Source organism: Mustelus asterias, chromosome 22, assembly GCF_964213995.1.
Source record: "Mustelus asterias chromosome 22, sMusAst1.hap1.1, whole genome shotgun sequence".
Lineage (NCBI taxonomy): Eukaryota > Metazoa > Chordata > Chondrichthyes > Carcharhiniformes > Triakidae > Mustelus > Mustelus asterias.
Window position 1 is genome coordinate 64,019,380 of NC_135822.1, and position 21,789 is coordinate 64,041,168.

The 21,789-nt window shown below is 44.5% G+C and overlaps 1 protein-coding gene across 1 annotated transcript in view; it reads right to left on the reverse strand.

The window, feature by feature from the left end:
- gpat2 (glycerol-3-phosphate acyltransferase 2, mitochondrial) overlaps nt 1–21,789 on the reverse strand; it is a 71,079-nt gene that overhangs the window by 48,298 nt on the left and 992 nt on the right. The window contains exons 2-6 of the mRNA XM_078238497.1: nt 8,350–8,441; nt 4,463–4,588; nt 3,926–3,999; nt 1,174–1,281; nt 933–1,055 (exon numbers count right to left, since the gene is read on the reverse strand). Coding sequence (XP_078094623.1) covers nt 933–1,055; nt 1,174–1,281; nt 3,926–3,999; nt 4,463–4,588; nt 8,350–8,427 — 509 coding nt within the window. The 5' untranslated portion in view covers nt 8,428–8,441. The remainder of the gene's footprint in view (nt 1–932; nt 1,056–1,173; nt 1,282–3,925; nt 4,000–4,462; nt 4,589–8,349; nt 8,442–21,789) is intronic.

Consider the following 21,789-nt stretch of genomic DNA (forward strand, 5'->3'; position numbering starts at 1 on the left):
TTGGAATTGCTGGGTGGAGCATGATTGACAAGTCATGTGATGCCTGCAGACATATTTTCCCCCCACAGAAAGGTCCAAGGTTTTGCTTTCATTTTTCTCAGATGCTATTTGGACTTGAGACAGAAAGCAGTGTCTCGTGTTTTCCCCTCTCACCGGAGTTGGAAATTCTGCTGTCTATGAGTTGCTGTTAGAAGCTGGTGGAGGCAAGCAGTGTCTCTGTCTCTCTCTCTCTCCCCCTCCCTCTCCAGAAGCTTTTAGGAAAGATCCAGGACTGGGAAGCCTCAGAGTTTTAATCCAACATTCAAAGGACTAACCCACAGCAGGTGTTAAAAAGCTGCAAAATCCAGCATCACATGAGCACGCTTGTTTTTTGTGCCAAGTCTAGAAATGGGTGAATGTTTGTGGGCTGTTGTTTGACCTGGAACATCATAGATGGCAAGTTGTTAAGGTTTATACTATAACATGTTTGATTCCTGTAATTGGTAAGCATTATGCTAAACCTTTTTGTTATAATTTAACTGTGTTCTGAAATACACTTTGGGTCGCTTGAATCATACCTGGAATGAAACAGCTTATGCTCACCCGCGCCAAATTCAAATGTAAAAACTTAGGGTCTAGGCTATCTTCATAAAACACCTGGAGTTTCTGGCCTGGATCTTAACAAACCACTTGCAAGGTTGAAATGAGTGATTATCCCGCTTCCCCAGTATCTGGGCTCTATTCCTTCCAAATATACCGACTACCTGTAGCATAAAGCTGAATTTTAACCATTCTCCAGAAACATTAAAAAGATGCACTGTATATACATATCGTTTGCACACTTCCATCACAACACAATGTGCAAAAATAGCCAGAAGAAATTCTTCCAGAGTCAGTTTTAAGCAGATCTGCAGCATCTTTACAGCTCTTGACCTTGGGAAACCATCCCATACCTGAGTAAAAAGGGTGAGATTGTGGCTTGAATCTGATGGAAAATCCCCAGCACGTTCCTCAAGTTATAAGGTGATTTCTGGTCAGATATGTTAGATAAGCTCTCCTTAACAGCTTTCTGCACCCTGTACAAACAGAACCAGTTATTTTACAATTGTAACCTCGAAGAATGCAAAGAAGGAAAAGACAGACAGTGGGAGAATATTATTGTGGAATTAACATCTTGACCATTAGATTTCTCACCTTTCACTGTTGATTGTTCGGTGCTCCAGGAAGGGAACATCTGGGTAAATTGTGCGCTCATCAACAAAGAGGAAATTGCAGAGGCGTCGAGCCAACCAACCTCGATACCTGTAACAATAATTTGGGAAAGGGAGATTTCACATCATCCACATGCAGCTCAATGTTAAATATGCTTCCAGCTCAATAACTTCAAACTTTTGTGTAGAGTAGAGTGAGTTAAGATGAGGAACTCGCATATATTCAATGGAACCTCATGTTGAACTGAGGCAAAATAACATGTAATACCAATACAAAAACACTCTGATGACGTAAGTTTTAGGTATGCATTTACATTGGGTATTATTTTACAGACATCTTCAGCTTAACTTCATCCCAATTCGTTGTGATCACGCAAGAATTATATGACAAAAGAATGCATAATTCATTTGCTAAGACAGTACATTTTGCACAAAATACCATTTTCTGGCACAAACAGCGAGTCGAACATTGGCAGCACTAAGTTCTACACAACACATCTACATCTATTTTATAATATTAGCACATATGCCCTTCTCACTCACTGGAATCCAAGATTTAACTGTCAGAATCTGCATTACAACCTAGTTACTGCACAATGGCAGACAGACTCTCAAAGAAGTGCAGTGACAGTTTGTTATCATGACCCCACAAATGAGAGGCAAATGCACCACACATGACTAACGTAGCAGACTAGGACAAGAGTGTCAACATTTTTATTATTCCTACTGCCTTGCCCGAATGTAAATCTGTGCTGCAGGATTTTCATACTTCTGTAGAGTGTTGACATTGGCACATTTTTGAAGCTGGCCAGAGCCAAGTTCCACAGTATCATACAGCCAGCAACACTGCATTTCCTTTTCATTTTTTCACAGGAGGTGGGTGTCGTTAGTTGGTCAACATTTACTACGTCCCGGATTGCCCTTGAAAAAGTAGTGTGAGGTACCTCCTTGAACCATTGCAGTCTATGTGGTCTACTGTTCTATTAGAGAAGGAGTTCCAGGGTTTTGGCCCACCTGACAGTGAAGGAACAGCGATATCGTTCCAAGTCAGAATGGTGAGCAACTTAAGACTGCAATTTACAGGTGGTGCAGTTCCTATGTATCTGTTGCCTTTGAAAATTCCAGATGGTAGCAATTGTGGGTTTGGAAGATGCTGCCGAAGGAGTCTTTGGGAGTTCCTGCTGTGTATCTTTACCATTTCTGATCAATGCGGATTCATTGCCTCAACACAATCAAACAGGGTGACTAATGGAATGGGTGGCAACCACCCTGACAGTTTAGCCACTGCTCAGAAGGGTTTGAATCAGATGACTGATATTGGGTAAGCCACGCCAAAACAGGGGATATTAGCAAGCACTCAGACACTGGGGTTGGGGAAGTGGCAGTGCTCATCGGCAGCCACCTTCTTCAGATGGACAAGGAGGAGGAGGAGGCAGATGAGGGGAAGGGTTCATCAATATTTCAACTAGAGAGCAGAATGATGTTACTATAATCCATTGAGATCAACACACAATACACCAACCATCTGTCACTCCTCTGGGAACAGGAAACCGCTGATAATAATAAATGACCTCAAAATTACTTATAAATAGTTGATTGCCTATTTTAGGTATCCAAAAATCTCAAAACTTGCATGGCACACGTTATTTGCCCCTTTTTAGCTCAACCTTGAATGTTGCCCAGGTCTTGGTGCATATATGCACGGAATGTCTCATACATGAGGAGTCGCAAATATTGTAAATTGTGGAATCATCGGCTAACATCGCCACTTCTGACCTTAAGATGGAAGTGGGGGATCATGGATGAATCAGCTTAAGATGGTTCGGACCGAGTATACTACCTTGATAAACTGCTCCAGTAATTTCCTGGGACAGAGAGGATAGGCCTGCAACAACCACAGGCCTAGGTATGACTTAACCAGTGTTTGCTCCCCGATTCCCACTGACTTCAGTTTTGCTCAGGCTGCTTGATAACACTTGGCATTTGATGGTCAAATGCTTCTCGAATGTCAACGGCAATCACTCTCACCTCACCTCCGGAGTTCAGTTCTTTATAAAATTATGAAGGGCATAGATAGGGTGAACAGTTGGAAGCTTTTTCCCAGGTCAGAAATGACAAACACAAGGGGTCTCAAGTTCAAGGTAAGGGGGGGCAAGGTTCAATACAGATATGCGGGGGACTTACTTTACACAGAAGGTGGTGGGGGCCTGGAATGCACTACCAAGCAAGGTGGTTGAGGCAGACAAGCTAGGATCATTTAAGACTTATCTAGATAGCCACATGAACAGACTGGGAATAGAGGGATACAAACGGATGGTCTCGTTAGGAACACATGATCGGTGCAGGCTTGGAGGGCTGAAGGGCCTGTTCCTGTGCTGTATTGTTCTTTGTTCTTTTGTCCATTTTTGGACCAAGGTGAGAGAATGAGGTCAGGAGTTGAGTGGCCCCTGTGATACCCAAAGTGAGTATCAGTGAGCAGGTGGAGGAGGTAGAATCCTGTGTGCACCCAGCATTTTGGTAGCTGCGCTTTGTCAAAGTAATCCTGACAGTCAGACAAACTTTGAGATGCATTTCTACAACCAGTGTACTGCAGTTTTCATGAAAACTGCTGGTAGCTCTGGGGGGGCGATTGTAATAAGGATCTGAACAAAAAAAAGAGTTCATTTTTAATTACTTTCAAAACTGAGATAAAGCAGCAATTTGTTTGCAATCTCATCTGTCTGCTATCAACATACCGTGTCTGTATTTCAGTAACAAGGATGGCATTTCGAAATCCCAACAAGGCTAAATGATGATGGAAAAGCAAACCCTGAAACAGAGAGATAACTTTACTGGGAAACAACATCAATGACAGCAAGACAAAGTAACTGCAAATTTTGAAGAGGATAGATGATGTATGTATTCCACAACAGAAATTCTAGTACTTAAGTTGGAGGGAATAAAATACAAGAGAAATGTCCAAAAAAATTGAGCAGAAATAAAATTCAATGCAACTGTGCTGTCCCAAAGTAAGTTTTCGATTTAAAACAAATAAGGTTAATATCGTGTCAAATATTGAATATTATCTTAGAAAATAACTTTACAATTATAACCAAAAATAATGTTTTTATCTGAAGATTACTTTATCAGCTTTGATGCACTAAATGAAAATTAGTTCCCCAGCACCCTCCCCAATTTTATTTGTGCTGCACAGACTTCAAAAGATTTATCAGTTCGAAATGCTGTGCCCAGTCAGGCTTCCATTTCCCTCCAAACACCTGCAATGCTCTTACCCAGCTCTGGGGTGCACAGATGTAACAGCAGCGACCCACAAATGGTCGAGCATTCCCAATGAACAGACTGGCCCCTCCAGATGGTGTGCTAAAAGCCAGAGTTGATAACAAGCCACTGTGATTCACCTAAAAGGAAAGCAAAGTAAGTTTTATTCCTTAATGAACAAGAGTCAGCTCATACTCAGCACAGCAAGATTCAATGTGTGCTGATTTGAAAGGCTAAGCATTGGAACATATTTTCCCACCCTATAGTATGGATTCATCTCTGTTTCAGAAATATTTATGATGGCAGAAGGTGCCTTTTTCAATGTATGATAACATTTTTGAGTACAATCTATCCAACTGATGGTGTAGAAATTCTAATAAAGAGCATAGTAGAGTGGCATCGACTTTGAAAACTTTGATAAGAATGACTTCTCTCAAACTGCTGTGAACATTATTTACTCCTGTTGAGCAGCTAACACTGAAGAAATAAAGTTGACATGCCTGGTCAATGACCTGCCAGATCAGAAAAGTTTCAAAATCTACCAGTTTTTAAATTGAGCAGAAGGCAAATAAGGTAGGGGTAAAAAATAAAAGGAAATGTGGAAGATAAGAAATGACTAATGACAGGTGAAATGTTGTGCAATACAAAAAGGAGTGGGGGCAACAGGATGAGTGAAAAAAACTCGAGTCTGGAAGAGCAGGAAATTGGCAAGAGCAAAATCATTAATGGTGTTTGCTGTGCCTCAGCGTGAATCACGTTGAAAATTAGTGGGCGTGGCCTATTCCCGCTGGAGAGGCTGGCAGCATAGCGCTGAGCAGACCACTGCGCACGTGCCAGTCCGTCAGCACCGGGATCGGCGCAAGCGCAGTGGCCCTGCACTGCTGGCCTCCTGATTGCTGGCCAGCTCGACCTTGCGACGCTGCCCCCCAACCCCTCTCCGCCAAGGTCCGATTGCTCGCCCCTACCGCCCCCTGCCCGCATCTATGTCTCCCCGCCCCCCCCATTCTTCCTAGCAGCCCTGACCCAGCCCCCCCCCTCCCCTCCCACAAATGCAGTGTGGCAGCAGGACACCCTAACCCCACAAACCTCCTCCGAGGAGCCCCACCCCATTTGGACCCATCCCTTTGGCACTGCCCAATGCGTGGGTAGTGCCAAGGTGCCCCTGGCATTGGCACTTTGTCTCTTGGTCCCAGGCTAGCACTGCTAAGGTGGCAATGGCCAGAGGCACCTCTCCCTTAATCCCGACCCTCTGGGGCGGCGGGGGGGGGGGCGGGGGGGCGGGCGATGGCCTCCCGTCCACTCTAGCAGGTTCAGGCCGCCAGCTTCCCGCAAGTGGGGAGCTGTACAAAACCCTGCTGGAGTGAAACATCCTGGCAAGGGGAGAGAGATTAGCGGGCCCGGAGATTTCAATCCAGGTCCGCTGATGCTGTTTAAAATAAATGGATATTACTACTACTCATAATTTATGCAGCTTCACACCATTTTCTGATGTGGAGCTGATGGCACCAGAAATCCAGTTGCCAGAGAATTGCGGAGGCTGTGGCGCCCAGCGGGGAGCCCGCGAAATGGCCTCCGCTCAAGTCTCTTGGCCTGCTGCATTACAAAAGCAGCGCAGTGGGATGGGGGAATCGCCCCCATTTTGTTTGAGAAAGTGCTTCCTGATTTCAGTAATAAAAGACAAAGCTCTTGTTTAAAGATAATGCCACCCTAATCCTCACCAGATCAAAGATTTGCAGTACTTGTCCTTGGAAATCAAAATTAACATTTTAAACACTTCAATGATCTAAACTCAAGGGAGTAGAAAAAAGGCATATGTGTGAGGCAGGCGACAGATGCAAGAGGCGGGCGCGCGGAAAGATACATGAAGCAAGTGGGACAGTGTATGAGGCGGGGGTGCCCAGTGAGGTGGGGGTGCGCAAGAAGGATGGGGAGCTCAAGGGATGTGAGGGGCATGAGGAAAATCATCCGCTAACTTGGACACATTCACTGTTCCTTTATGTAAGTCATTACTGTATCTGATACATAGCTGAGGCCCCATGATCGAGCCCAAGGAATGCCACTCACCACATACTGCCAATCCATTTTTAATTACTGAAACAATTACTGGCTCCCGTCATAAGGTGACCTTGAATTGCAGGCACCATCTTTTTTTCTGAAGTCAAATTAAAACTTTATTTAAATCTTCTGACTCGCAACTGCTGTACGTTTACCAGTTTTATTATGAGAAAAGGATGATGCAAATCCAAGTTGTTGAGTTGTTGCACATAAAATCGGGCAAGTTTTATATTTTAGAAGACACTGACATTTGGAATTAATGATGTTCAATTATCTACTTATTAAGTACCTTTAGATTTTCAAATCATAAAAGCAGCAAAAAATAAAAAATAAAATTAATAGGGATCATTTCAGAATCTTTTGGAAGTAATTTTCAGCTGATAACTCACATTGCGACAATTGTTATTCTCAAACTATGTAACTTGTCAGCTTGGCGAAGTGATTCAACCTCAAGATAGAATGTTTTGAGTTCCTGATAGAAGTCTTCAAGATTATGAGAGGCATGGACAGAGTGGATACTCAGAAGCTTTTTCCCAGGGTGGAAGAGTCAATTACTAGGGGCATAGGTTTCAGGTACGAGGGGCAAGGTTTAATGGAGATGTATAAGGCAAGTTTTTTTACACCGAGGGTGGTGGGTGCCTGGAACGTGCTGCCGGGGGAAGTAGTGGAAGCAGATACGATAGTGACGTTTGAGGGGGCATCTTGACAAATACATCAATAGGATGGGAATAGAAGGATATGGTCCTCAGAAGGGTTGGGGGTTTTAGTTCAGTCGGGCAGCATGGTCGGCGCAGGCTTGGAGGGCCAAAGGGCTTGTTCCTGTGCTGTAATTGTCTTTGTTCTTGGTTCCACTCAAGGATTTTGGCAACTAAATGACTCTTCAGTATTGAAGGAGTGCTGCCATCCAACCAATGGCCAGAATTTTATATTACTTAGATGGGAATGCAGCCAACTCGGAAGTACATGAAATCATGGGTGACGACACCGGGTGTGGGCACTCGCACAATATGTCAGTTATTGGATGCACACAAGAGTTGGAAGGCAACCACCCACAATCAATTTCGCACATTAAGGAGCAAGCTGAGTACAATTTTATGTGGTTCAACTGCCCAGCAGGCCTTCACGCTTTAGCTACAACCTAAATCCAGAGTGGAATGATATGACAGGGCTGAAACAAAATTAAAATAAGTGTCTGGAGACTGTGCTCTGTGATTGATTGTGATGCCTGGACACACTTTGCATAGTTTTTCCATCGCAATTTATTTTTCACAAGGCAGCAGCTCCCCAAGATAGCTCCACGCAGCTATCTTCAAGGGAGAACATTCGAAGAACCAGCTCACACCTTCCCTTTTCTGAAAGTTCATCTTCTTCCCTCCTTCCCGGCAGCACTGAGCCTTTCCCAGTGCGTGCTTCACACTGACCACCCATTAACTAGTCAGCCCGGGCAACATCGCATTCTGGGGCTAACCCGCAACCAGAAATGCATTTTGCCCCTGCTTCCAGGCCCAGCTGCACATGTCCAACAGACAAAAACTTCAGGCCAATGAGATTTTGATCTGAGACTCCTTGCACCAATTCTACTGGTTTGAGTGCACATTAAAAATATCATGCATCAGTTGAAGATGACTGAAAAGGTCTTCTGATTCCATTGTCAACTATCACCACAATGAACAGATTAACCTATTATTCATCCTTGTGTTGGATTTTTGTTGTCCTGAGGACAGCAGTGACTATACTTTCCAGCAATTACTGACATTTTGAAGCACTGTGATATGATAATGTTGTGGATAAAAGGCAGTCCTCTCTTTTAACTTTTGTAGTACAAAGCAAAAAAACCCCAGCTTACTTTATTGATAACTTCAGTTGATTCCTTGGAAGCCAAGACTTTAACAATCCCATCACTCCTCTCATGCACTGAAGCCATGTTGTGAGTTCAGCCTAGAGGAGAAATGGTTAGTTAATTCAGCATGACAACAAGCTTATGCAAAGTTAATACTGCAGTAATAGATTCTCTTTATGTATAAGAATATTTTGATGTCCATGTCAGTCTTTGTTTCATTTGGCCTTGGGACCTGCCATTTTCCATAGTCCACAAAAATCTGGGTGTTGGTTCTGATAATCTCCCATCTTATTCTATTGCCCCTGTATGTGAACAGAACTGAGCACTGAACAAGTGAATAAAACTAACAGTACAAATGGGAGGGTAAAAACAGCAGAACTTTGCTTTGGCTCAGCAAAGGGAAATATCAGCCAGGACTGTTTCTCCTTATTACCATCCAGCAACAGTGTGGACAAAGGATTATTGTATGATCAAGCATAGCTGGGATCGCTCCTTAAATTACTGTAAAAACTAAGAGAAATGACGACAAAGTTCTGCAAAAACCTGTGCAAACTACCCAACCACTCAATGGCTTCAAGAGAAACAAGAAATAGCAGAATCACATTTTGCTGCACAAGTTACAATGATACAATAACTTTGGCTACTCCTGAAGTGAAACATGATCTTAAAAACATGCATTCTAAAAATTCATCTATTCTATTTGTGGATTTGCACAAGTCTTGGAAAGCTCCTTCCAGTATTACTCACAAAGTGGTGGTGTGTGTGGAGGGGCAGCAGAGGAGGCAGGTGCTGGGGCAGGAAAACACCTCTACAAATTACAAAGTAAATATTCTAAAGGAAGAACTGCTACAATATTTGCAAATTATCAAAACAAAATATTTCTCTCTACAGATGCTGCGTGACCTGCACAGCTTTTTTATTTCAGTATTGCAGATTTTGCAGTGTTTGGCTTTGGCTATAACATTTGGAGGAATTCGAGCAAGCTCTAACGACAGCATTCCTTTGTGTGGAATTAAAGGTTGCTGACTTGCCCCAGGTAAATTTTCTGCAGATGTGAGAACAATGTTCAATTTATTCCTGCATTGGGGATTGCAGAATATAATTTGTTTAAGTAGTTTCAAACTTGGTCAGTACTGGCATGCAACATTTATTGCTTTGATCTCCAAAGTGGTGAGCTTTCTCCTCAAATGGTTAAACTGCTAGCGATCCCACTAATTTTTGTGGCAGAAAATTCTAGGATATTAACCCAGCAATGAAGACAAGAGTCACTGATAATGTCAGACTATGGAATGATGACATTCCCACAAGGTTGCTGCTCTCGTTTTTCTCAGTCATAGATATTGCAGTGAAGAAACATTCGGTTGATGTAACATTGGTACTTTGTAGCATTTCATCCAGGGTTTCTGCACTTTTAGTAAAATGAAATTCCATGACATTTCCAAGTTGATGAAAGAATTTTTGCTGCATCTCAGACGAAAGATGGGGCATCGACCATAGACATGCACCTGTCGAAAATGATGTTGCTTGTTCCCACTTGCCTTACCTTGTTTTTACTATGGTTCAGCTCCAAAGAAGGCACCCACCAAGACCTGTGCCTCCACAACAAAAGAAAATCTGCAAATTACACTTGCAAACACACTGTTCCCTCACACGAAACAAGCAAGGGAGGACTAGGGAATCTGTGCATATCACTCAGCCAATTAGCTGCATTGGACACTGCCAGAACAGCAGTAATCTGGCACGTAGACGGTCCCTGTTGTTCAGGCAGCCTCGCAATAAAATTTCATGACTTTGGACCTTTTTAGAGAATACTTATGACTGTTCTCGGCTTGGAAAAGTCATTTCCAAATTATATGACTTTTCCAGGATTTTCATGATTCACAAGAACACTGCTTCTCTCTTGATTGGTGTTGAGCTTCATTGTATTGTTACAGTTGCACTCATGGTGAGCATTCTAGATGGCCAATACATTTTGAATGATCAAGACATGAGCCACTTGTTGCTAAGTATCCAGCCACTAACCTGTTTGTGGCTATTATTATTGATCCGACTGGAACAATGATGATCGAGGTAATGTAAACGAGCTATTGCAGTCATCAGAAGGGAAATGACTGAGCTTCCCTTTTAATTGAAATGGTCAATGCACCAAGGTCACTTGTGTGGTAGATACATTTGCTGCTATTTGTCAACCAAAGCCTGGAAGTTAATCAGGTCCTCCTGCTGGCTGACGTGTACTGCTCAATAATCAGAGGAGCTGTAAGTGGAACTTCAATAGATAACAGACAGCAAAATTCCCCACTCAGACCCAAGGTGGAAGAAAGGTCATTAATCAGTAATGAATCAGCTGAAGGTAGCTGGACCACGGCTTCTACGCTGAGGAAATCCTTGAATGGTATCGTGGACCTATGATGATTGATTTCTCTTATGATGAACAAGAAGGCCACAGGGGATCATCAATTGATCTTCCTGTTGGTTTTGTGGAGTATGAACTTTCTTAATGAGCAGCATGCCCAATGAGAATCAGTCAGCTAAGGTTTTTAAACCAGCTGCTCATCCTGTGCCAGCACTGTAGATCCTGAGGGCATCAAGGTGGCACAATGGTTAGTACTGCAGACTCAGCACCAGGGGACACAGGTTCGATTCCTGGCTTGGGTCACTGTCTGTGCGGAGTTCGCATGTTCTCCCTGCGTCTGCATGGGTTTCCTCCCACAGTCCAAAAGGCGTGCTGGTTAGGTGCATTGGCCAGGCTAAATTCTCCCTCAGTGTACCCGGACAGGTGCTGGATTGTGGCAATGAGGGGATTTTCACAGTAACTTCACTGCAATGTTAATGTAAGTTTGCTTGTGACACTAGCAAATAAACTTTGTTAGTATAGGCAGTCTATCAGTAAGCCGTAGGCATGACCCTTCTCTTTGTGCACAACAAACAGTGGTGACAGGAAAATGGAGTTTGGCTGAATTATTACATTGCCAATGAGGAGGATTTTTTTTCTCCATCTCCCTCCAGACAACTTCCGTAAATCAAGAATCTTTTCCAATAAGAAAAAGCCATTATGCCTCTTTTCGGAAAACTTGAACCCTATGACACCAGTGGGGAAGACTGGGCCCAATATACAGAGCGCGTGCATTATTTCTTCCATGCTAACATTAAAGAAAATGAAAAACAAAAGGTGATATTGTTGACAGCATGTGGGGCCCCGTATTTCAGCATGATTACAAAGTCTGACCTATTCGGACATCCCGACTCAAAACCTTTCAATTAGCTAGCAGACATTGAAGAATTACAATGATCCGTAGCCCTTTGTAATCCTCCAAAGATCCTTCAACATGGCTGGCAAAACTCCTGTGGAATCTCTCACTGAGTTCTTGGCTAGATTGCAGAAATTGTCGGAATATTGTGAATATGGAGCACTTGTGAACGAAATGTTACAAGACAGATTGGTATGTGGCATAAATGACCTAGCCACCCAAAAGAAGCAGTTGGCAGAACCCAACATGGGCTTCAAACAAGCCAACAAAATAGCCTCATCACTTGAGAGCGTAGAAAAAGGGACTCAGGAACTAAAGGCGGCATAAGGCAATAATGTTCTCCAACTAGGGCGAAGGACCTTGTGTCCTCGATGGAAAGCATTTGTATAGATCAGGTGTTAAAGGGGTCCTTTCAATATAGGAACCCTAATGTCACCAGAGTATCAAGGAAAGGCAGTGACGATTCCAAGAGTATTAGAGAACATATTCCAGAAGGTGAAGTTGCCAGACAACGGATTATTGTAAGCACTGTCAGAGGACACAGTCAAGGCATAGTTTCAGGAACGAGCAAAACATCGGAATTTAGTAGAAGTGGGAGTAGCCCACTCCAACTAAAAGTATGCTGTCTCGTTAAAGAGCCAAGGCCAGTACTTAGCCATATGTCAGCATCCCCTCTTCCAGAGACAGGGAGATTGCAACCGAATTGTATCAGCACCACAAAAGTTGCCCCAATAATGGTAGAATTAGTGGTGAATGGTCTTGAAGATGGGGGTGGACACAAAATCTGCAATCTCCATTATTAGAGACCAGATGCTTAAGCATCTCCAATCTGGCATCTAACCCGAATTTGGAAGGCCAGACTTGCCACCTACCTGGGGGAACCTTTACAAACAAAAGGTACAATGGTCCTTAGAACCAGCAATCAGCTAATCATCCACTCATTGCTGTATGGGGGTGTGGACCAAGCCTTGTGGGGAGAGATTGCTCCAGCACATCAGGCTAAACTGTTGGAGATCTTCAGGCTAGGTGTGGGGGTTTGAAGTTATTAGCAGATATCCTGGAATTTTCCAAGAGGGCCTGGGAAAAATAAAAAGGGTCAAGATCTACATTGATTCCAATGCTACACCTAGTTATTTCAGAGCAAGACCAACCCCATACTCTATGCTGGGAACAGTGCAAACTGGGCTAGGGTGCCTTGAAAGTTTATATATAAAAAGGACCGTACAATTTGCAGAATGGATTGTGAAAGCAGTCCTTGTTCTTAAATTCATCTTCTTGTGGACAATAAACTAACAGTCAATTGGGTCCCCAAACTTGATAGGGAGCACATGTCCTAATTCAAAGATTTGTACACTAAGTGATAAGGAGGCAAGACGTTCTCCAAGTTGAACATGAGCCACGCCTATCTTCAGCTTGAATTGGATGAGTTCTCCAGGAAATATGTGATGAAGAAAATTCATAAGAGACGCTTGAGGGACTCATTTGCCCTTTGGGGTCTCATCAGCGAGTGCTATTTTCCAAAGAGTTAAAAAGAACATCCTTCAAAGGCTACCCTCGGTAGCAGTAACCTGGTGTTGTGAGATTTCTTACTAGGTAGCTGTATACTTAGATGATGTCTTGGTCATGGGGGCTTTGAAACAGGAACACTTGGCCAACTTAGAAGTCTTGCAGAGATTTTCTAGAGTGGAGTTCACTTTAAGAGAGTGAAATGGATTTTCCAAGCAGCTGAATTAATCTATTTAGGCTACCGAGTAGTTGGCAAGGGGTTACATAAAGTAGAGATGAAGATAAAGGCCATCAAGGGAGCATCAACCCAAGGAACTCCACAGAGTTGAAATCCTTCCTGAGATTAGTAAATAATTATGAAAAGTTTATCCCGAACTTGGCTTCCACATTACACTCCCTGCTACGAAAATGCCAGAGATGGTCCAGAGACGCTCCACAGGCAGAGACTTTTTCTACAGTTAAACGTTAGCAAATGTCATCTAACCTACTGGCCTATTTTGACCCGAAGAAAGAATTAATATCGACTTGTGACTTACCGTACGTACATAGGGGAAAAGGAAAGGAGAGGGTGCAGAATAATGTTACAGTCACAGCTAGGGTGTCGAGAATAATCAACTTAATATATGCTAGGTCCATTCAAAAGTCTGATGGCAGCAGAGAAGCTGTTCTTGAGTCAGTTGGTACGTGATCTAAGACTTTTGTATTCTTTCCCCGACGGAAGAAGGTGGAAGCGAGCATGTGCTTGGGGTCTTTGATTATGCTGGCTGCTTTTCCAAGGCAGCGGGAAGTGTAGACGGATTCAATGGATGGGAGGCTGGTTTGCCTGATAGAGACTGGGCTACGTCCAGAACCCTTTGTAGTTTCTTGCGGTCTTGGTCAGAGCAGGAGCCATACCAAGCTGTGGTACATCTGGAAAGGATACTTTCGATGGTACATCTATAAACATTGGTGAGAGTATTAGCAGACATGCCAAATTTCCTTAGCCTTCTGAGAAAGTAGTGGCTTTGGTGGGCTTTCTTAATTATAGCATCAGCATGAGGGGCCAGGACAGATTGTTGATGGTCGGGACACCGAGAAACTTGAAGCTCTCAACCATTTACACTTCATCACCATTCATGTATACAGGGACATGTCCTCCACTATATTTCCTCAAGTCCATGACTATCCCCTTCATTTTACTGAATTTAGTGAGAGATTATTGTCATTGCACCATTTCTCCAGATTGTCTTTTGCTTTCCTGAACTCTGTCTCATCATTGTTTTAGATCTGACCCACTATGGTGCTGTCATCAGCAAACTTGTAAATGGAGTTGGAGTGGCATATGAGTACACAGTCATAAGTGTATAAGTAGTGCAGTAAGGAGCCAATAAATAGGAGTCTGACCTAAGTGTCCTTGTTATCCAGGTGATCCAGGATTCGGTATCGGGCCAGGGAGATGGCTTCTGCTAGGAACCTGTTGTGGCAATAGGCGAACTGTAGTAGATCCATGGAATTGATGCATGCCATAACGAACCTGTCAAGCACTTCATAATGATGGATGTCAGAGCCACCGGGTAGAAGTCATTAAGGAACACTGCCTGGCTTTTCTGATGATGGTCATCTTCTTGAAGTAGGTAGGGAGTAAGGAGAGGTTAAAGATGTCTGCAAATACCCCCGCCAACTGGTCCACGCAGGATCTAGGTGCTCATCTGGACCAATGAGTTAATTTTCAAGAAGGCCGATCTGACGTCTGTGACAGTGACCGCGGATACCAGTTTGGCCAAGGCTTCCAGGGTGGATGATGTCCTCTCGCTGATCTCTTGCTCATAACAAACGTGGAATGCGTTGAACTCATCGGGCAGGGGTGCATTCCTGCCAGCAATTCTACATGCCTTCAACTTGTAGCCTGCTGTATCGTGTAGACCTTGTCATAATCGGTAGGTGTTTGTGTGGCTAATCTGGGACTCTAGCCTGTCTGTCTGTTGTCATCTTTGATGGTTCTCTGTAGATCCTATCTAGATTTCTTGTATAGATCAGCGTCACCCAACATGAACACCTCAGACCTAGACTTTAATAAGTAATGGATGTCTTTGCTCCTCCAATATTAACAGAACTACATAATAGCCACCCCTAAGTACCAAAAATGAAAATGCTAGCTTGGAATTGAGTCTGGTGGCCCGGTCTTGACTTTGGCATCACAGGCTTGGTGAAGCAATGTGATCTTTGCCAAGAAAATCAAAAGCTCCCTTCCTCAGCCTACCTGCACTCTTGGGAGTGGCCTCAGGCCATAGGTAAGTGCACATATGGCCTTTGTGGGCCCATTTATGGATTACATATTTTAAAATTATGGTAGACATAAAGCGGTTGGAGGTGCACCACATGGGTTCCACAACATCTCAGGCTATGATCAGGACGGCACGGTGGCACAGTGGTTAGCACTGCAATCTCACAGCGCCAGGGTCCCAGGTTCAATTCCGGCCTCGGGTCACTGTCTGTGTGGGTTTCTTCCGGGTGCTCTGGTTTCCTCCCACAGTCCAAAGATGTGTGGGTTAGGTTGATTGGCAATGCTAAATTGACCTTAGCATCAGGGGGAATAGCAGGGTAAATGCATGGGGTTACAGGAATAGGGCCAGAGTGGGACTGTGGTCGGTACAGGCTCGATGGGCCGAATGACCTCCTTCCTTACACTGTAAGGATTCTATGATCCAGAAATCACGATAAAACTTCAGTACACATGGAATACCAAGAGTCCTGGTTTCTGATAACGGCACGGCCTTTACTAGCAGTAATTTCCAGAACTTTATGCTCTCTAATAGTATCTGATACGTCCAAACTGCACCTTATCAACTGTCAATAATAGACTGACAGAGCAGGTGGTTCAAATCTTCAAAAATTGCATGAAAAAACAACCAGTGGCATCCATAGAGGCCAAAGTGGCACGATCTTTGTTCGAATATCGGACCATATAGCACACACCAACAGGTGTTGCCTCAGTGGAGCTCTTAATGGGACGACAGGATTATACCAGATTAAACCTGCTATTCCCAAACTTGCATGAAAAACATTGTCTACCTGATACGCTGCAGGAAAGGATGTCCCGAGGCATGGAACATTAGGGAAACCATGCAGACGCTACGACAACGGATGAATGAACACCGCTCGACAATCACCAGACAAGACTGTTCTCTTCCTGTGGGGGAGCACTTCAGCAGTCACGGGCATTCAGCCTTGGATCTTCAGGTAAGCGTTCTCCAAGGTGGCCTTCACGACACACTATAGTGCAGTCGCTGAGCAGAAACTGATAGCCCCAAGTTCCGCATACATGAGGACGGCCTAAACCGGGATGTTGGATTTATGTCACATTATCAGTAACCCCCACAGCTTGCCCCCTGGACTTGCAGAATCTCACTAGCTGTTCTGTCTGGAGACAATACACATCTCTTTAACCGGTGTTTAATGCTCCCTCCACCCACATTGTCTGTACCTTAAGACCTGGCTGGTTGTAGGGATTCGCATTCTAATTAGTATTCTGTAACTTGATTTCTGTGTCTCTGTGCACTGTTTGAGAGCACATTTCCACTCCATCTGACGAAGGAGCAGCACTCCGAAAGCTTATGGTATTTGCTACCAAATAAACCTGTTGGACTTTAACCTGGTGTTGTGAGACTTCTTACTGTGTTCCCAAACTTGGCAGAGAGGGTGGAGTCCCAGCAAGAAAACCAAAAAAATAATTACAATGCTAAAACGACAGAAAGAACTTGCACAACGGGTGATCTGGTACACGTGAAAAACTTCAGGAATGGTCCCAGTTGTGTCCCTGGATCATTTTGGAGAAAACAGGACCAGTATCTTACAAGGTCAAAGTTGCAGGGTAAAAACCTGAAGAAGCACTTGGAACATTTCAGAACCAGGAAGTCCATGCCTGAGCATGGACCTCACTTCTGGCCGTGAAGACAGTCGCAGACAGTTTAATCCCGCAGCTCGAAGCTGACTCTGCGTTCGTGCCTACAGGTTGTGAAGGCACAAACTCGGAAATGAAGCTGAAGTGGGCCTCCGGGCTGAAACTGAGCCAGAGAAGGAATTCCCTACCAGTGAACTCGAGGGCAACATGCAGCTGGAGTGAGACTCCAGGCATGTATGAAGGATCTGACGGGGAGGGCCTTTCTCACCACCAGCCACCTCGGTCTTGATGCTTGTTTGTAAGTAAATAAAGTTTATTTATTAGTCAAAGTAAGGCTTGCATTAACACTGCAATGAAGTTACTGTGAAATTCCCCTAGTCGCCACACTCCGGCGCCTGTTCGGGTCAATGCACCTAACCAGCACGTCTTTTCAGATTGAGAGAGGAAACCGGAGCACCCGGAAGAAACCCACGCAGACGGGGAGAACATGCAAACCGACAGTGACCCAAGCCGGGAATCGAACCCGGGTCCCTGGCGCTGTGAGGCAGCAGTGCTAACCACTGTGCCACCGTGCCACCCATAAGTTCTGGTGATGAGGCATTCTGCTAACTGACTTTGACAGTCTGCTCCAGGAATCATCCAACAGGATACATCAATATCTTTTCCAAAAGGTAGGGGAATCTAAAACTGGAAGGCACAGGTTTAAGGTGAAAGGGGAGAGATACAAAAGGGTCCAGAGTGGCAATTTTTTCACACAGAGGGTGGTGAGTGTCTGGAACAGGCTGTCAGAGGCAGTAGTAGAGGCGAGTACAATTTTGTCTTTTAAAAGGCATTTAGACATTACTTGGGTAAAATGAGTATAGAGGAATATGTGCCAAATGCAGGCAATTGGGATTATCTTAGTGGTAAAAACTGGGCAGCATGGACAAGTTGGGTCAAAGGACCTGTTTCCGTGCTGTAAACCTTTATGACTCTACCCACACCCATTGGATAATTGGAGATTTGCAACTACCCAGTTTAGTTTCGAAATCTCCTGGTTTTCCAGCATTTGTTTAATTTAATGCTGGCCAAATCAATTCTCAGTCATTTTTATTACACTTTTTATGGAGTGAACATTGTCCACATAACACTCAATTGGCCCTTTCCCAACATAGACTCAAAAATAATTCTGTTATTGTGTCTGACAGATATAATCCCATATATACCACCTCCACTAAAGTGAGAGTTTTGGCCGCCAATGTACTTTTGACCACCCTTTTGTTTTGCTTCCCAGGCCAGGGAGCAATATTTTCCTTTCTTACCCACCAAAAACATTATAAACCCAGCACCACTTGAATACCCATCTGGGAGACTGGCATGAGAAGCATCACTAAATACAACTCCATTTCTTCCGGTTTTCCCAGTGCCGGGAATTTAATTATACATTCCTCAGATTTCGGCTTTTTTAATGTTTTATTTGCCTGCAAGTTCTCTTGGACGGAAGCATGCTTCAACATATCACTTAATTCGAAGAAATTATAGCTCCCATTGGGTCTTGCCTGTGTGCATAGCCAATTTAACTGTCCTATCATACTCAAACATTTAGATTCTTCTTCCATGGCCAGTTCTTTTTACAATTGACCTTTCTCTTCTTATGGAAATAGGATCAATGCTGTCCAAATATACCTGCTGATTCTTTGTTATCTCAAATTTGCTTTGTTGTATCTCAAGACCGAGATATCAAAAAGCACCAATCGCTTGACTCCCTACTTAAAAATTCCGTCTTCAACCTATTAGTTACCCTCTCTTTAAATTTGTCTGTGCCACACCACAAGAAGTCATCAACATGCATCATGAAAAGCCCTGCCAATTTTCCTTCAGACTTCCAACAGGACATTGAGGGATCCGCTTTTAACAGGACACAGCCATTTTTCAGCAATAAAGATCGTACAGAAAAATACCAAACCCTTAATGCAGTCACTCAATCCATATATGCATTTCTTCAGTTTCCACAACTGTCCCTGTGTATTACCTGCTTCTTAGGGTGGCTTCAAAAATACTTTTCCTTGAAATGCTTCACCCTGCAGAAATGCTGCTTTGATATCTAAACTGACATTTCCAATTATTAGAGGCTAGGACGACAAAAAAAATTTCAGTGTCACTTTCATCCCTAATCAATCCTAACGTCTCACCCCTCCAAGTGTTCCTCAAAAGCCACAGGCTACGAATCTCGCATTTGCTTTACAAGTCCCATCTGCTTCCTATTTCTATTGGGTCAGCTGACCACCACAGCATGTTGCCTTTGGCTACATTGTAACACCGGTATCGGTAATCCTGCGATGCTCTCTCCGGAAACGAAGGTCCCCTCTTAGGTTTACACCGCCTAACCCAACCCCACCTTCGCCAGACCTGACTGATCGCAGTGGGGGTATTGGGAGAGACATGGACCTAAAGGGGGAGGGATGTTATGATGAGCACGAAGGCTACCGGGATCAATAGATCTCCCTTGGGGCTTCGTGGAATACAAACTTCCTAATTGAGCGAGCGGAGGCTCTTCCTATGAGATGAGGAGCTATCAGCAGGGATTTCTAAACTTGCTGCTTAACCCGGACTGGCATTGTAGGTCCCAAAGTGTAGCTGTCGGCCGCAGGTGCAGCTGTTCTCTTTGATAAAGGGAGTTTGGTGACAGGAAACTGGCAGTTGGCTGAATTACTTGTTTCCAACAACTGTGACTATAGTTCTGTGTGTCAGTCTGACTCCAGCCATTTTCTGAAAATAGATTTGCTTTTGAACTTAGTGGTATTAATTTTGCCAGTGCGCCTTTGTGTCATTCCTACTTGAATGCAGCTGTGACACTCATGGTGACTGTTCTCAACTCCACTCTTATATTATTGAATCTGCAACTGGACCAAGCACGTGCTAAGTATGAAGGTGACTCAAACTGAGCATCATTAAGCAGGTCACTGCTGAGCAGTGTCACTTGACATTACTAATAATTGCATCCATTATTTTTCTAATGATTGGGAGGATAATGGAACAGTAACTGGCCAGGTTTGAGCAATCTAACTTTTCACAGATACAACATACATGAGCAAATTTCTATCACAGTGAAAGATTGCAGAACATTGCAAATTAATATTCACAGGTGCATGAAACTACTTGTTCACGAACTATGTTGTAATTAAGTTACTTTTTAAAAATGGGGTCTGGAAATACTGAACTTTTAATAAAGCTTGAGGTTTTTTTAATGGATATACAAGCCATACATGGCTGAAGATGTAAAGTCGGTCACTGGCTGAATTGCTGGTGGGCAATAGCCTGAGAGACAACCCCACCCTGTTTCCAGACAAGTTACTTCTCAGCATCCAGAAACTAATTCCCATCTCTCTTGGAGACAATGGGCCATAATGGGAAATGAGCATAATCTTATTAAGTGATATCCTGTATGCAATATCCAGGCGGATTTGTGGGTTTTGTCTTCCAGGGATATACAAAGGTTGGGGTAAAAGCCAGCAGAAAAACTGACCCAAGGATGTGTCAAGAGGTTGTGAGACAAAGAAGCAAAAAGCCAGCTCACAGGACTCTTGCAAAAGCCTTTTGCAGGTATATCGCTCTGATTGTATATCGCTCTGATTGGGGAAGTAAGCCAAATCAGCAAACACCATAACTGAAACGTTAACTGGGAAGCTTCTCTACCAAACTGCAGAACACCAGAATCTCAAAACCAAATTCTCCTTCTGAAGTTTGCGCGACTGGAACCTCAAATTGCAGCAGCTACAATGCTGCATCATTCACTTTTAACCCATCAGGAACGCTTTCATCCACCTTCAACACACCTACTTTAGATTCAATCCTAGTCTGCATGAATGTACTTGCATGTGTTTTAGCATTTTCTTGCCTTCAGTAGGTAATGAATTCACTCTACCTTTAACTCCAGAAAGCCTGGTTAAATTGGCTGATTTTAAAAGCGAAGAATTGGGACAGGTTTCCGCTGAGGAAAGGATCCTTTTTAAGATTATTTTGGTTGTGACCAGCAGAGGAGGTTGAATTAAGAAAGGGAACCAGTTCATCCGTCCTCCCCCAGGCCACAACAATTTCGGTATATCCCAGCTGGCAAATTGAGGAATCTCATCCAGGTGAACAAATTTCGAGAACATCACCTGGGGATCGGTCATATCACTTGTTAACAGTAGTTACTTTGATTTTGAGACAGTGTGTGCAATGGACTGTGAGCACTGCCACAGCTTTTCAGGTCCTATCTCATCTCAATCCCCACACCGTCCCTCCCCCACCCCTCACTCCATCACCCAAACACACCCCCACCCCATCCCCACTTACCCCCACCAACCCCCCTCACCCCACATCCCCCCACTCACCCACCTCACCCCCACACTTCATCCACCCCTCGCCTCACCCCCCACCGACCCACCTCGCCTCACCCACCCATCCACACCTCACCCCCCACCCACTCAGCTCACCCCCCCACCTCACCCCCCCACCCACTCACCTCAACCTCCCCGCCACCACCTCACCCTCCCCCCTCCACCACCACCTCCCCCCCCCACCACCGCCTCACCCTTCCCCCCCCACCACCGCCTCACCCTTCCCCCCCCACCACCGCCTCACCCTCCCCCCCCCCCACCACCTCACCCTCCCCCCCCCACCACCACCTCACCCTCCCCCCCCCACCACCACCTCACCCTCCCCCCCCCCACCACCACCACCTCACCCTCCCCCCCACCACCACCACCTCACCCTCCCCCCCCCACCACCACCTCCCCCCCACCACCACCTCACCCTCCCCCCCCCACCACCACCTCACCCTCCCCCCCC